The sequence below is a fragment of the Protomyctophum bolini genome (genome assembly GCF_963924005.1).
Source record: "Protomyctophum bolini genome assembly, chromosome: 4".
Lineage (NCBI taxonomy): Eukaryota > Metazoa > Chordata > Actinopteri > Myctophiformes > Myctophidae > Protomyctophum > Protomyctophum bolini.
In genome coordinates this window covers 43,956,030-43,972,275 of record NC_137865.1, presented here as the reverse complement: position 1 = coordinate 43,972,275, position 16,246 = coordinate 43,956,030, and the positions used below count along the sequence as shown (strand labels likewise).

The following is a 16,246-nucleotide window of genomic DNA, read 5'->3' as shown; positions in this document are numbered from 1 at the left end:
AGGCAAGGAAGAATCTCCAGTGAATGTTCTGCTGCCATCTCTTTCTCCACAGAAACACACAAGTTAAAACACACACACGCACGCACGCACGCACTCACGCGCCATCTGGCTGATATGAAAGCAAAGCTTTTTAAGCTGTCTCCTCATTAGTTTTTATATTCTTTCCCGTCAAAGGCACGCAGAACGTGGACGAGCAAGAAGAACGTAGTGAGAGAGGAGAACAAAAATAGAAGGAGATGAGAGAGATCTACACGGGAATAGAGAGAAAGAAGGAGAGAGAGAAAGAGATGACAGCAGTTGGAACATGCAATGCAAGAGGGGATATACAAACTGCTCCCCGCATGGCACAACAACAGTGATACAAACTTTACTCGTTAAGAATACTTTAAGAAACCGAACAAGTTAAAAATACACTTTCTGCCATTCACAGCCAGTCACCGGGAGCTTGGTTGGCAGCCTGGGTGTTGCTGGAGGACACGTTGATATGTTTCTGGCTGCAAACCAACCACAAATACATTGAAAGTTGATATTCCTGAACCACACAAAAACATATCAACGTTTCCAGAAGTCACCTCAATCCTAACAACCCACCCACACACACACACACACACACACACACACACCGGCGGCCACCCATTTTAATATAGGATTATGAACGATTGTAGAGTATAGCAGCAGTTAATTGAACTACCTATTTAATAGATTACAAAACAATAATGTTTATCAAATATATACTGTAGTGTATATATGTTTTATTTTTCAAAAATAAAAGCCTTCTAGTAGTTCTGTAACTACAATCTCTCTACATTCAGGGGATGACGTCGTGACTCGTGACGTCTACGGTTTTTCGTGTAGCTCCGAAGAGTGTAACCAAATGGATGAATAAATAATGAACATATTAGACAGACAGACAGACCTTTACGGGTTCAATTAGGGTTCTCAAACCCTAATGGACCCCTGAAATTGGTCTGAGATCCGAGTGGAGCCAGCATAAAAAGACACACCCGCGGCACCCATTATTTCATGGAATAACATTAAATCACATGTTTTCACCTCGATGAATAAGTGATGTCATACATAATGATCACACCATTGATTCCACGGAGGTTTGATGCTCTTTGTGCATGCGTGCTCCAGTCTCTCGGATTTCACTTTAACTGAAATAACTGAAATAACATCATACAGTATAATGCGCTGCCGTTATCTGATCCCTGGTCAGCCCGTTTATCACAGCAGCCCGAGCCCCGCAGGCATCTGCTGTTTTCACACCTATAGAGCGTCGCAGTCCCGCCCCCTTTCAGAACGACCAGTGGCCTGCGTCGCTCTATACCGTACTTTGTTTTAGCTTCTTTGACACCTTGATCGGGTTGAGAGAGCAACTGTGCAGAATGGTCATTGGCTCATTGCGGTGAGAGGCAAGCATGCAGTCAAAACACGACGACAATTACGCAACAAAAGGAGAACAGTGCTAGAACAGCGCCGGTAGGGGAAAATAAATTAATAAATGCACCAGTCATCCCCCCAATAGTGAGGGGACATTCAGACCCTTCTGACCCCCCCCCCCCCCCCCCCCCGGACACAAAATACTTATTTAATCCCAAACCCAGGTTATGAGAGACCCGAGCCCTCATCCAAGTTGTGAAAGATAGATGGGAACAGATAAAGTACAGGACTGCCAGGCATGGCGATGTAATATGGTGATTGGTTTGACACCGAGGCTACAGTAACGAACTAACGATAACGGCGTGTCTGGATCTACCCCAAGTTATGGACATGCCATATATCATGTCATGTTCCTAGTCTCCTAGAGTATTATGATAAATCATATTACATCATACATTGTACCATATCAACATTATAGTACAATTGCACAAACATCCCTTTCACTTAATTAGCCCAAACCGTAACAAAATGGGACCAGGCATGGCTCGTTCATAAAACATCAAGACATGGGCAAAGAAGAGCTGTGAATATTTTTCAGATATTCAAACATGAATGAGGATAGCCCCGATAAGCCATTATAGTCAATTAAACAGTTTTCACTCCAGCACTTCAAACTGCCATATTCACATAATGTTGGAGAAAATGTATTCACTTCACTCACCATCTTTATCGGCTCTTCGGAATATCTGTGGACAGAGAGAGAGAGAGAGAGAGAGAGAGAGAGAATGGTGTTAAATGGAGATTAACATAAAATATTCTGCATTCAAAACTTAAAGGCGAAACGTATCGATAAAGTTTCTAGAACTATTATTCAGTATATCAGCCTTCCTCTCAAAAAATAAAATAAAATACAATATAATGGGTGTCTTAGTTCTGGTAGTGGAACTATTATCCTATCTGATCCTAATAATCTGTACAGTACGTCTCACCAACTAAACTGACAGAGAAGGCAGCATATTGCAGTACACTATGGCTCTGAAATACAGGTGCAATTATTAATGTCATGTCAGAGAACAACATTGCTGTGAAAACAGCCATATTAACACAACAGACTGACAATGGTGATGCTTTTCATTGAGATTTAGTAGTTTAGTACATTACATTACGTTTGAAATTGGGTATATTGGCCCATGAATCTTTATGCAGCGCCTCGGGGGATATGTGACTCAGTCTCTAATTCAAGCAGAGGACCACTAAAGACTTTCCCAGCCGCCGAAACACTCATCCACGCATTAATTACATCCCGGAATGATTACTGCATCCAGTATCCTCAACGGCACCACCGCCAAAGTCCTCAACGAACTCCAACACGTCCGCTCACCAGTACACGCTCCAGAGACCACCATAGACATACAGTATATGTATATGTATGCCCCAGAGCCTCTTCCGGCTCTGGGGCGTCTGTATTTCAAGGGAAGGCAACGGGAGGCGATATTGGCCATATAGCTTTCCAGAGATTCCTTGTGAAGCATAGCGGAAGGAAAACGGAAGAACGGAAGGGGACGTTCGGTGTAGGCCAATCAGAGTCGCGACTCCCTCTTTCCCAGCAGCACTTGCCTTCAGGATTTTTCTAAAATAGCAGACCTACAAGCTCATAGCGAGGCACTCGGTGCTGCGCTGTGAGCTTGTAGATCTGCTATTTTTCAATAGCTAAAGTATAACAATAAACCAAAACGGGTTCCCGCCCCAAAATGGATCTATGGAGACCACATTACACCTGTCCTCCACGACCTACACTGGCTCCCCGTCAAAACAAAGAATTCACTACAAAATTCTGCTCACCACCCAAAGCACTCAACAACCAACAATTGCCTTTCAATTCAATTGCCTTTATCTCGGATTCCTTTCCCAGATTGCACCCCTAGTCAAAATGAGCTTTATTCCACGGCCCATAATGAAAGAACCCCTGATCGCGTCCACAAAATGTCTCCTCCTGGTGAAAGAAAATACGAGTCTGTCACAACACAAATCCTTTTCCCCACACGACTTAGGTTCCGGAGGAACCTTCAAAATAACAGGTTTCATTGAAAAATATTGGTGGTTTTGGAATGGCAGGGGATGTGTTGAATAAATACGTAAGACGAGAGTAAACGCACTCACGCACGCATAGGGCTATTTGGTATGGTGCCAGAATATAATTCAGTGATTCTCAAACATTTGTATATCAAGGACCCACAAATTGATAGTCGTTTTTTCAAAATAGCCGATCTTCAACCTCACAATGCAATGCATAGACTGCGTGAAAAGAGTTAACGGGCAAGTATGGGCACTAGATTTGCCCGTAAACCTCAAGTTTAGCAGGCATATACATCCGTATTCATGCTTTTTGTGCAGATAGGTTGTCCATTTCTCCACTTTCAGAACCAGTAGTATAAACTCTATGTAAATATTATGTATGTAAACATGCATTTCAATATGATATGGCCCAGTTCCACCACCCACACACACGTGTGTGTGTGTGTGTGTGTGTGTGTGTGAAATGTTCCTGAATAATACCTAGGTGACGGTTTGCAGCATGTCACATCTGAAAGGTGCTTTGCACAACAATGGCAGTGTACACACAATTATACAGAGTTGATGAGTACAGAACCTGAACCTAATTTATGTAAAATAGCATTTTGAATTTCCACACTTCCCAAACAGTTCGACACTTCACAATGTCAGAATGACACTTCACAAACAATGTGAAAAAAGACATTGCTTTGCTTCACTTGGTGAGAGCTGAAGGAAAGTCATTAGACAAATGCAATTTGCTTGTCAGACAAAATGTCCTTTTCTCAGCTACAGGAGATACATTTGGAGCAATGTAGGTGGACAACCTCTGAAATTTCTACAACAATGTATTTGTAAAGGTGTGTACTGTCTACTAACATATCCCACATTGTAATTTATTCAGGCACCCTAGGGGAATTTTTGACAGCTGCTGAAAGTTGGGGTACCATTAACAACCAATATAAAGACAAATTCCATTATTCTCCAAGTAGCATGTGATGTGTCAAACTAGAGGGTTTTCATTATTCTGAATGAATTTCAAGCATTAGTTTTGCACAAAAAACACTCATTGGGCTAAAGACGGCCATAGCCATCATCACAAATGTGATGAGGTCAAGTGGATATGAATGAAGAATCATGAAAACCCCCTAGTTTGACACGTCACATGCTACTTAAAGTATAATTAAATTTAGAACATTTTGCCTAATATTGGTTGTTGATGGTACCCCAACTTTCAGCAGCTGTCAAAAATTCCCTTAGGGTGGCGGAATAGAAAATAGGAATGTGGGATGTGTTAGTAGACACCTTTACAAACACATTGGTGAAGACATTTCTTAGTAAGAAATGTATTCCCAGATTGTATTAATATCGCCTAATTATGTACAGTTCATAATAATTTAACTCTACTAGCTCAGATCCAACTGTGACAGTATGGGGCTGAGTCTGAAGCATATGACCTGACCTACATACACTAAGGACTATTGTACGTTGTCCCAAATCTTCCTCCAAGAAAAGAAACCCTAGTACTATCTCATACTATACTCACTTCTTATACAAGAAACGGATGGTTTGTTCATCTTGGAGTGAGACCAAATGACCCAACTGTCAGTAGCAGCTCAAATGAGCGATGTTCCCACTTATTCCCAGTGACAAACTGTTCAGAGTTGTGAATGTGACTGAACCCACTGCCCACTGGTCATGTACTACAGACAGACAGAGAACTACAAGCCTGAGAGGAAGCACACTGTTCCAGAGAAGGGCTGAACTCTAGTCGCTCTCTGGTGGATGCACTAGTGGCCACCATTACGTGCATGTTGAGACGACAGAGAGAGAGAGAGAGAGAGAGAGAAAGAGAGAGAGAGAGAGAGAGCAAAGTTAAAAGACCCCAATATTATCGGCTGAAAAGTCAGAGAAAGAAAGATTGTTCTATAGGAGAGGATCATGCAGGGAGAAAAGAGTGGAGAGTAGAGGCGAGGAGACGGTGAGGAGAGATTAGAGGAGAGGAGATGGGGCAGAGGATAAATGAGAAGAGACTGAAAGGGAAGGGAAGGAAAGGTGGATTAAGAAAACATGCAGTAGAAGGGGAGTTTGGGGAAGCCGCAAGGACCAAACAAAGAGAGGAAACAAAGGCGGAGAACACTGAAATTAGGACAACAGCAAGCGTATCACAGCAGCACAGCAGAGGAGAGGGGAAGGCAAGCAGCGTAGTACAGCTATACTGAGAAGACATCCCCACGGGCGCACGCACGCACGCACGCACGCACACACACCCTAGCCCTGTTTTAGGACTCGGACTTCGTCAGGAATTTTCGATCGAACCATTCGTTTCTAATTAATTAAAAAAATAACTGGGAGCGCACTGTCGGGGGGGCACTGGGGGGGAACTGTCTGGGGAGGCACTGTCTGGGGAGGCAGTGGGGGGGCACTGTCTGGGGAGGCACTGGGGGGGCACTGTCTGGGGAGGCAGTGGGGGGACACTGTCTGGGTAGGCAGTGGGGGGACACTGTCGTCCCGTTCAAACCCTGAATGTTCGGGGACAGCACACACACACACACAGTGAACACACACACTTTGTCACAGTGAATAATTCTGATAACATCAAAACTTGATTGACATTTGAATGTTTGAGGGAATGGGCAAAGCCATATAGGAGAGTGAAATGCCAAAAGAAGAGTATGTTTGTCACAAATTTAAGATGTTAACTTGTGATATGTACAGTAGGACCTTTGTGCAGAGAGCTGGGGAATGCTGGAGAATTTTGACATATAGGACCTCACGGGGGTCCTAGATAACAGATTCATATCTATATAGGCTGGAAGACATCATTCTGTCTCTTATGTCAAATAAGGAGGCTCAAAATCAACCTTCTATCCTCCTTATCTGCCTCACCCATACTGCTAACGAATGTGTCTTGCAAAAAGGAATGTGCACAGCTACACACACACACACACACACACACACACACACATATATCTAGGTCAGTGAGTGTACTCAGAAACTGCTTTTATTCCACGTTTTTATCCCCCTAAATCCATTCAAGCTTTACAGGCTGATCTCCGAGGAAAATCATTTTTAGGGCACCGAATATGATAAACACCTAAATCAATAATGCGCTGATCGCAGCCTCAGCAGCATTTCCCGCAGCGTAATTGCCCCGCACTCTGGAATAGCTTCATCAATTATTAAGTTTAGCTATGGCTGTCAAAGATGGCATTAGGATAAAGGTGCATATCGTATGCATTAGGTCACTGGCTGCCAGAGATTAACCCATTCTGACCGGGCACCCATTTTGGTGTTAGCATCATGTTATGCTTTACCTATTGAAAAATAGCAGATCTACAAGCTCATATCGCGCCACCGAGTGGCGCGATACGAGCTTGTAGGTCTGCTATTTTTGAAAAATTCGAAGAACGACTGACATTTTTAGAATCTGATCTCAGGTCAGAATGGGTTCATCAGACCAGTGTGTGTCCAGTGGAAACCTCGTATGAATCTGATCTCAGGTCAGAATGGGTTAATATATACAGTATGCACAGAGCTGGTAGCCCGTGTGTGATAAAACAGCAGGCACATAAGGGATTATGCGTGATTATTTTCTATAGGCTAGAAGTAATGGGAGTGTCATGTCAATAATATACATTCCGTAAATAAATAAATGTATAGCTTATGTGAACTTCAGACTTATTATTACTCTACCAGACTCATACAGCCTACCTAAAGGTAATATTCAGTATATATAGGCTGGTTAGGGCGGCTACTTGTCTGGGATGACTATAATTGATTATTCTAACATGGAACAAGAAGTTACATATAGGGACAGTTGCAGGTATAATAGGAATTATCTTATTCTTGCTTCTTTTTATTTGTGGAATATGTAAAAGAAAAAAAGGAGGGGGGGGGGGGGGGAAGTAGCCCATTATGCATGTCATCATTTTAAACCATATTTTCAGCCAGGGTTTTACATTATAACATTCATAAAAGGCTACTTTTTGTAGTTTGGTAGATAGAGTAAAGATGATGCAGATCAGACCAGATCATGATATGGAGTTTGTTTGGACGATTCAAGTGCAGCTGTTTCCAGTTACAACTACTAATTGTGGAGGAAACAGCAAACCTTTCTCAACAAGGTGTGTTAGTGCAGCTAATCATAATGCATCTCGTCTGTCTGTGTGCGTTAGGTGCGCACCGTCCGGTCTGGTCCAAGACAAGACAAGCCAAGCCACAAGCGCACGGCACGCACCCCCCAAAAAAACAAACAAACCCTCGACTCGACGTGTACCGACCAACTGCCCCACACAGGTGTCTGTAGTTTTCTCTAATACTCACATCCAATATGACGGAGATGCCTTTACGCGGCTCGGGGGCGAAGAACTGCTCCTGCGCCACGGCCACCTCCTCCTTGCTGCCGGCGTACTCCCGGCTGGAGATGTTCTTGTTGTCGCTCATCTTGGTGACGATCCAGCGGACGAGCCCGTCGATACCACCGCCGGGCTGCACGCCGCTGCTGTTCCCGGACTGCGCTGCCGTCGCGGACTCCTCGCTCTCCTCCTGGCTGGGCTGTGGATCGACGTTGGGCTGGTGGTCGCTGCTGTCCTGGCTGGCCCGGAGTACTTTATTGGCTTGTTCCTTGTTGAGCAGTTTGTGGACGCCGTCCCTGCAGTAGCGCGCTGCCTGCTCACACATCCTTTTGCCGCGGAGCGCTCATGCTGCGCTCTATGGGGGGAAGCACTGCCCCCCCCGCTCCTCCTCCCCTTCCCACCTGACATCACAGCACAACGACCCGAAAACACACCCACCAAACCCTGCCTTGCCTACCTACCCCCCTCTCGCATCAGCTCGTGTGTGTGTGTGTGTGTGTGTGTTTGTCTTAATGTATGCATGCAGTGCTGTAGGCCTACAGACAGTGTATAGCACCATACTCTCGTCTCTTATCTGTATTGTATCACATTCACAGGTTTGAATTGATTGATTGAACACTTTGCAGAAAAAATATCAGAGTTCAATACAAGGTCTGCTAAGATCACTTAACCCATTAACCCAAGAAAGCACAATGGCATATTCAATTCATCTGAACATTTAATGCCATATAAAATACAGTACTATGCAAAAACATCATATAAAACGGTTTGACTTTTTTTTTTACTGGGGCCAGTCTCGAAATGCAGCCACTCGTAAGTGCTCTTTGATAGCTGGTTTGACTGTTGATAGGTTCCACATGTTTGTGCGGCATAGGAGCTAATTTAACCCCTTGTTTGAGCCAAATCTGGGTTGAACTTGATTTGAGGAGCTCCCCCTCTGGTGTTGTGATCTGGCGTTGACATTAAAGGACCTACCGGACCGGTATAACATAAAATTCAACTTGTTCCATTTCTTTTGTGTTTTTGGGGCTCCCATATGTGTTTTCTATCCCCACAAATAACCAATTTTGAACAATCAGGCTTTCATATCATTAGGTGCTTTAATTGAAATTGCTCTCAGGAACAGTTCAACATCATCGTGATGTCATCAATGTCACCCTACTACTTGTATAATTCCTCCTCTTCTTCAGTCTTCAGTTCCAAATTTGCATTTCCATTTTGTTTACAATGTCCACCATTGTTGATTTTCCCAGCTGGCATGGAATGGAAACAAGCCTGGTTTTTATCTAGTATCAGTATTATAATATCTCAAATAATAAATAATGTGCATAACAGCACCACCACCTCAGGACATTGTGGTACTGCAGCTAAAACTGTTTTCAAAGTCCAGAAAGAAATGACAAGGGCTGGTTATCAGTCATGAGAGTGCAGGTGATTGACGCTCAAACCATTATAAATAAGTAACTTTGAGGGACATAGACAATATATTAAATATTAAAAGCAGTTTTAAAATGCATGTTATTTGCGCTTTAAGTCAGTATTTTGTCAATTAGGCCTACATGGGTATCTTAGTGGTGTATCTTGTAGACTATAGTGTAGACATTATAGACCAGGCCCATTGCAAGTTGCTGTACTCCATCGTCTATCTACCCTAAGCCATCCCAACCTATCACAATGAGCAAGGGGGAGCGGAGGTGATAGGTTATAGGAGTCCAAGCAGTAGCCCGACCAGTTTGTTTTGGGATGTCTGGACTCTGGAGCCTTGTGGTGGTTCTGTGGTACCATGTTGGTGTTGTTGTGGTTCTGTGGTACCATGTTGGTGTTGTTGTGGTTCTGTGGTACCATGTTGTTGGTGTTGTTGCTGAGTGCTGACTGACTGACTGAGTGACGAACCACCGCTGTGACTCCCATTACATTCTTATTTGAAAAGCAAATGTGTCGTTTCTTCAAGCTGCAATCATTGTATTATTTTCCGCCTCATTTAAGGTAAGATCAACAGAACAAAACATTGGCCAGCAGCACAACTCACTGAACCATTCATGCATAGTAAGTGTATCAGCCCCCCCCACTGTGCTGCAGTTGATCAGTGATGGGGACAGATCAGATGAAAAGATGACTTCTGGACTATAGGGCCTCATTCACACGTACCAAACAGCAATCAAGCAAATGTTTGGTCGTTTTGGGGGGGTTTTTTGGGCCACCACAATCAAACACAAATGTCTGATCAAACCATGTGATTCCCACTGGAAAAGCATTGTGGTGGCCCAAAAAAACACATTTGCTTGATTGGCGTTTGGTACGTGTGAATGAGGCCTCAGTCTCGCTGCTCATTAGAGGTGTGTGTGTGTGTGTGTGTGTGTGTGTGTGTGTGTGTGTGTGTGTGTGTGTGTTCATTTATGAACATTATGCACACACACACGTCTAACCTTTGTTAATGAGTCTCCACTTCAGCTGTGCCCTTTCAGCGGAGCAGCAAACAAGTATAAAATAAACACAGTTATTTTAAAGTATAAAATAGAGGTTATCAAAGGTATGTTTGACTGACTGCATTTACACCCACGAGGGACAAGGAGTGACAGATTGTGACATAGGGGTCAAAGATTATAAGGATTTGCATAGTTAATTATCTCTATATCCCTGAACCACCTGAGGGAGAAACTATTTTTGGAGGCTAGAGTTATTATGGCGACTGCTTGGCATGAACGCCCCCATGTGGATAACAGCGTAATGACAGCCTAGTGCTGGTTTTCAGAGTTGCCTTTTATTAAAACATTAAATACCAATGTGTTTAACCCATTCTGACCTGAGATCAGATTCATACGAGGTTTCCACTGGACACACACTGGTCTGATCCGATTTTTCAAAAATAGCAGACCTACAAGCTCGTAGCGCGCCACTCGGTGGCGCGCTATGAGCTTGTAGATCTGCTATTTTTCAATAGCTAAAGCATAACATGATGCTAACACCAGAATGGGTTCCCGTTCAGAATGGGTTAACGTAGTGCTACGGTATGTACATCTGGGTACTATTCTTTGGCTCGAACATGTGCTGTATGGTTCTGGATAATTGATAAAAACACAATTACACACAGACAAAAAATATAGAAAAGCATTAAGTTAAAATGTGTATTCATTTAACTCTAGATTGTAAAAAAAGAGTCGAACACTTTTGCCGTGTATGTTCTTGTATTTTCTCTTTGTGAAGCTGTTTTGGACATGTTTCTGATTGTGCACCTGTTTGGTGTTCAAGGTCACTGGCTCTCAATGTGGGGTCCTCCTGGGACCCTCAGCGGTCCTTGAGGTACTTCCAGACTAAATGAGGCAATGAACTGCTAATTAGGATACCAAATGGACCCTTAAATGGATCTATAACCCAGAGAGCATACAAATTGAAATGGCTCCTTACAGGTCCATTTGGTTCCACTTGAGTAAAATCAATGTGGGGAATGTTATAGTGTTATAGTGATCTACAGATGAAGACCCAGAGATAAAATGTTATATATGAAATGGGGTCCAATAATACATATCAAACTGGGGGTCCTTCTTCAAATGAAAAGGGTTGAGAATCACAGTCTATCTAGACCAGTGGTTACCAAACAGTGGTTTTTTTGTGTCACGACTCGATTAAAAATGCCATTTTCATTTCCTACATTTAAAAAAATATATATATTTCAAAACATTTTTATAAATAAAAACATAGAAAAAAATGTATAACGAACAAATCTAAGAAATTCCATAAATAAAAAAATAATATTAATTAAGTAGTGAAAATAACCGATCTACAGTCTCACAATGCGGTGCGAAGCGACCCGTTTTGAGCTTGTAGATCTGCTAATTTCACTAGTTTGGGTCCCGGGCAAAGGTCTAAATTAAAATGTTTGGGTCCTAAAAAGTTTGGGAACCAACGCGTGGTCTAGATTCTAGACGATGTTGTCCCTGTCCCTCTGGCCTGAGTCAGGGCAGTACCCTCTGAGGTAGTAGAGCCAGCAGCAGGGCTGGCCGTGGCCCTCCGAGCGCGGACTGCAGACGGTCAGCTTGCCGAAGCAGGGGGCCCGGGCGGAGCCCGCCGCCGGTGGCTCGAATGAGACCAGGATGTTGTGGGTCTTTTTAGAGCGCATGGAGTCCACACCTTTCACACTGAAGCATGGGTTGTCCACCTAGGAGGAGGAGGAGCCACATTAAGGGTCTGATTAATGAAACCAGGATGTTGTGGGTCTTTTTAGAGCGCATGGAGTCCACACCTTTCACACTGAAGCATGGGTTGTCCACCTATAGGAGGAGGAGGAGCCACATTAAGGGTCTGATTAATGAAACCAGGATGTTGTGGGTCTTTTTAGAGCGCATGGAGTCCACACCTTTCACACTGAAGCATGGGTTGTCCACCTAGGAGGAGGAGGAGCCACATATTAATGAGACCAGGATGTTGTGGGTCTTTTTAGAGCGCATGGAGTCCACACCTTTCACACTGAAGCATGGGTTGTCCACCTATAGGAGGAGGAGCCACATTAAGGGTCTGATTAATGAGACCATCGCGTCCCGATTCATAATAATAGGCAAACATTCTGCCAACATTAGGCTAGAACAGGGGCGCCCACACTTTTTTGACTTGAGAGCTACCTTCAAAATGCCCAGCTAAACGAGATCTACCCACCCAAAGAATTGCCAACTTGCTGAAAATAGTTTTTTTTCTAAAGTAGCCTACCTTTGGAATAGTGGTCACATATAATAGAAGGGTGGAAATGGAATTGGTTGTTTTTTTAGTAGGCCTATACTGTATATAACTTTGTAATGCTACGGAGGTTTGTGCGCAACACTTTTGAAAACATAGAAGATGTTGCATTGTGGCTTTGAGCTGACAGGCACTTTTTGATGTCAAAAGTCAAGTCGCCTTAATTCAAGTGGCAGATGCCTATTTTAAATTAAAATTATATATTTTTAGGGGCATCATGTGATCTACCTGCACAGCCTGTGTGATCTACTGGTAGATCACGATCTACCTTTTGGGCACCCCTGGGCTAGAAGAATAGGATTTGGTGTTGATGGAAAACTGGAGGGGTTTAATGCTAAAATCCTGGGGGGGTCCCCGCCGGTCAACAAAGAATTTATGTTGCTCTGGAAAGGTGAAGGCTGGCAATGTGTTGCCCCCGCGACCCGACTCCGGATAAGCCGGGTAGATTGCAGTATTTATACTTTTACTTAAGTAAAACATCTGAGTACTTTTTCCACCACTGCCTTTCAACCAAGGAAATTCATAAAACATTAATTAAGACGTCATGGCACAGAGGAAAATAAACACATTATAAAAAGGACAAAAATAATAAAATATAAGTAGAAATTAATTAAGTGAATTATCTGTGCTCCATCTTCTGATTAAGAAATGTAGAGCGCAAAGCCTTGTTCAATGAAAATTAATTAATTTGTGAAACTAGAGGGAGGGAAGTTGGTGTGGGGCATCTTATAAGCCCTTTGATCACATTTCAACATTTCCATTGTAATAATGAGCAACTGAGTGTGTGTGTGTGTGTGTGTGTGTGTGTGTGTGTGTGTGTGTGTGTGTGTGTGTGTGTGTGTGTGTGTGTGTGTGTGTGTGTGCATGCATGTGCGTGCATGCGTGCGTGCGTGCATGTGTGTGCGTGCGTGCACTCACATTTCCATTACAGTTCTGAGAATGTGAAAGACATTACTATGCAAGAGTAACAGTTTACGGTACTACTGCTGCCAGAAATATGTATGTCTACATGGCACCCAGATTCTAACCACCCTGGGCAAGACCTACGCTGTAGAGGCTATCATTCATTTGTTTGGCGGAAGTTGCAGGATTTTAGCGGAAGTATCGCCCCAGGAAATGACGTTGATGCTTTACAAATCAGTTTACATTCTCCGCGAATGAAACAAGTGTTGTGATTGGTCGGGAAAATATCGTATCCGGGGGAAATACATCTGACAGATGTTCCGGAGGATACGTCCGCCTTACGTTGTAACCATGAGGCTTTTCTTTTCGCAGATAAGTAAGCCTGGGACCGAGGCTAGATTCTAACAGTCAATCAGTATAAACTACTTGGAACGATGCAAGTTGTAAATGCATGATTCACCCAGTTATTATGCATGTGTCCCTTTTATGCCCATAATATGGAGTTCTTGTAACGATGGAAGTTGCAGATCCATGACCCTACGAGCTATGCTATGCCCGTTGTACCCGTCAATATGGAGATGTCTGTCTGTCTCTCTGTGTCCCTTTATTCCTATAGTTCTGTGTCCCGTTGTACCCCTTCCACCCATCTCTCTGTGTCCCTTTATTCCTAGTTCTGTCAGAGTACCCCTTCCACCCATCTGTCTGTGTCAGAGTACCCCTTCCATCCATCTGTCTGTGTCAGAGTACCCCTTCCATCCATCTGTCTGTGTCAGAGTACCCCTTCCACCCATCTGTCTGTGTCAGAGTACCCCTTCCATCCATCTGTCTGTGTCAGAGTACCCCTTCCACCCATCTGTCTGTGTCCCTTTATTCCTATAGTTCTGTGTCAGAGTACCCCTTCCATCCATCTGTCTGTGTCAGAGTACCCCTTCCACCCATCTGTCTGTGTCAGAGTACCCCTTCCATCCATCTGTCTGTGTCAGAGTACCCCTTCCATCCATCTGTCTGTGTCAGAGTACCCCTTCCACCCATCTGTCTGTGTCCCTTTATTCCTATAGTTCTGTGTCAGAGTACCCCTTCCATCCATCTGTCTGTGTCAGAGTACCCCTTCCACCCATCTGTCTGTGTCAGAGTACCCCTTCCACCCATCTGTCTGTGTCAGAGTACCCCTTCCACCCATCTGTCTGTGTCAGAGTACCCCTTCCATCCATCTGTCTGTGTCAGAGTACCCCTTCCATCCATCTGTCTGTGTCAGAGTACCCCTTCCATCCATCTGTCTGTGTCAGAGTACCCCTTCCATCCATCTGTCTGTGTCAGAGTACCCCTTCCATCCATCTGTCTGTGTCAGAGTACCCCTTCCATCCATCTGTCTGTGTCAGAGTACCCCTTCCATCCATCTGTCTGTGTCAGAGTACCCCTTCCATCCATCTGTCTGTGTCAGAGTACCCCTTCCATCCATCTGTCTGTGTCAGAGTACCCCTTCCATCCATCTGTCTGTGTCAGAGTACCCCTTCCACCCATCTGTCTGTGTCAGAGTACCCCTTCCATCCATCTGTCTGTGTCAGAGTACCCCTTCCACCCATCTGTCTGTGTGCCGTTATTCCTATAGTTCTGTGTCAGAGTACCCCTTCCACCCATCTGTCTGTGTGCCGTTATTCCTATAGTTCTGTGTCAGAGTACCCCTTCCACCCATCTGTCTGTGTCAGAGTACCCCTTCCATCCATCTGTCTGTGTCAGAGTACCCCTTCCATCCATCTGTCTGTGTCAGAGTACCCCTTCCATCCATCTGTCTGTGTCAGAGTACCCCTTCCATCCATCTGTCTGTGTCAGAGTACCCCTTCCACCCATCTGTCTGTGTCAGAGTACCCCTTCCATCCATCTGTCTGTGTCAGAGTACCCCTTCCATCCATCTGTCTGTGTCAGAGTACCCCTTCCATCCATCTGTCTGTGTCAGAGTACCCCTTCCATCCATCTGTCTGTGTCAGAGTACCCCTTCCACCCATCTGTCTGTGTGCCGTTATTCCTATAGTTCTGTGTCAGAGTACCCCTTCCACCCATCTGTCTGTGTCAGAGTACCCCTTCCATCCATCTGTCTGTGTCAGAGTACCCCAACCACCCATCTGTCTGTGTCCCTTTCATGCCCGTATATGGAGATTTCTGTATCTGTCTCTCTGTGTCCCCTTATATGGAGTTCTGTGTCAGGCATGCCCAAATATGGAGTGTTGTGATGTCAGAACAGGCCAGCATGCCCAAACATGGAGTGTTGTGATGTCAGAACAGGCCAGCTCCATATATGGGCTTGTCAGAGCCCGGGCAGAGGCCTTTTGTGGTGGGTTCTGGACAACCGTGGGTTCCGACCGACACTGGGCACTGCACTCCGAACGGTTCTCCAGTTACGTGCATTTCAGCCATACACACACACAGACAGAGACATGCATTTATAGATAGATAGGAGATATGGCTACATATGGGCATGCCCTTGTGTGCCATCATCCACTGCCAATTACCATGGTGCAGTTAACTATACCTTAGTAATCAGTCTCCTACACTGCACACTAGTGCACACACACACCGTCCCATTTCCATCTGCTCTCTGCCAGATTGCCTGCGTTCTTCCCCTCGGGTGTTCATTGTTCTCCAGAACCGTTCGGGGTGTTTGTTACGTTGGTTTTGATCTGGTTTTGTTTTCCCTGGTTATTGGATTTCGCTCTCATATGTTTTGCTTTGATTTGGTAAGGATTCCCCAAACTTTTAGCTTTTTTTACCTTACTTGAGTACTTGAGTATGTCCAATTTTCATTGTGAGCTTGTATAGATCCACTA

At 44.3% G+C, this 16,246-nt stretch overlaps 2 protein-coding genes across 2 annotated transcripts in view; both read right to left on the bottom strand.

The window, feature by feature from the left end:
* necab2 (N-terminal EF-hand calcium binding protein 2) overlaps window positions 1–8,118 on the bottom strand; it is a gene marked incomplete at its 5' end in the record, with an annotated part of 161,536 nt that extends 153,418 nt beyond the window's left edge. Inside the window, 2 exons of the mRNA XM_080761801.1 lie at window positions 2,105–2,129; window positions 7,762–8,118. Coding sequence (XP_080617927.1) covers window positions 2,105–2,129; window positions 7,762–8,118 — 382 coding nt within the window. The remainder of the gene's footprint in view (window positions 1–2,104; window positions 2,130–7,761) is intronic.
* Window positions 8,119–11,712: 3,594 nt separating this feature from the next.
* The window catches only part of hydin (HYDIN axonemal central pair apparatus protein), a gene marked incomplete at both ends in the record, with an annotated part of 156,030 nt that continues 151,496 nt past the window's right edge, over window positions 11,713–16,246 (bottom strand). The window contains one exon of the mRNA XM_080762251.1: window positions 11,713–11,949. Coding sequence (XP_080618377.1) covers window positions 11,713–11,949 — 237 coding nt within the window. The remainder of the gene's footprint in view (window positions 11,950–16,246) is intronic.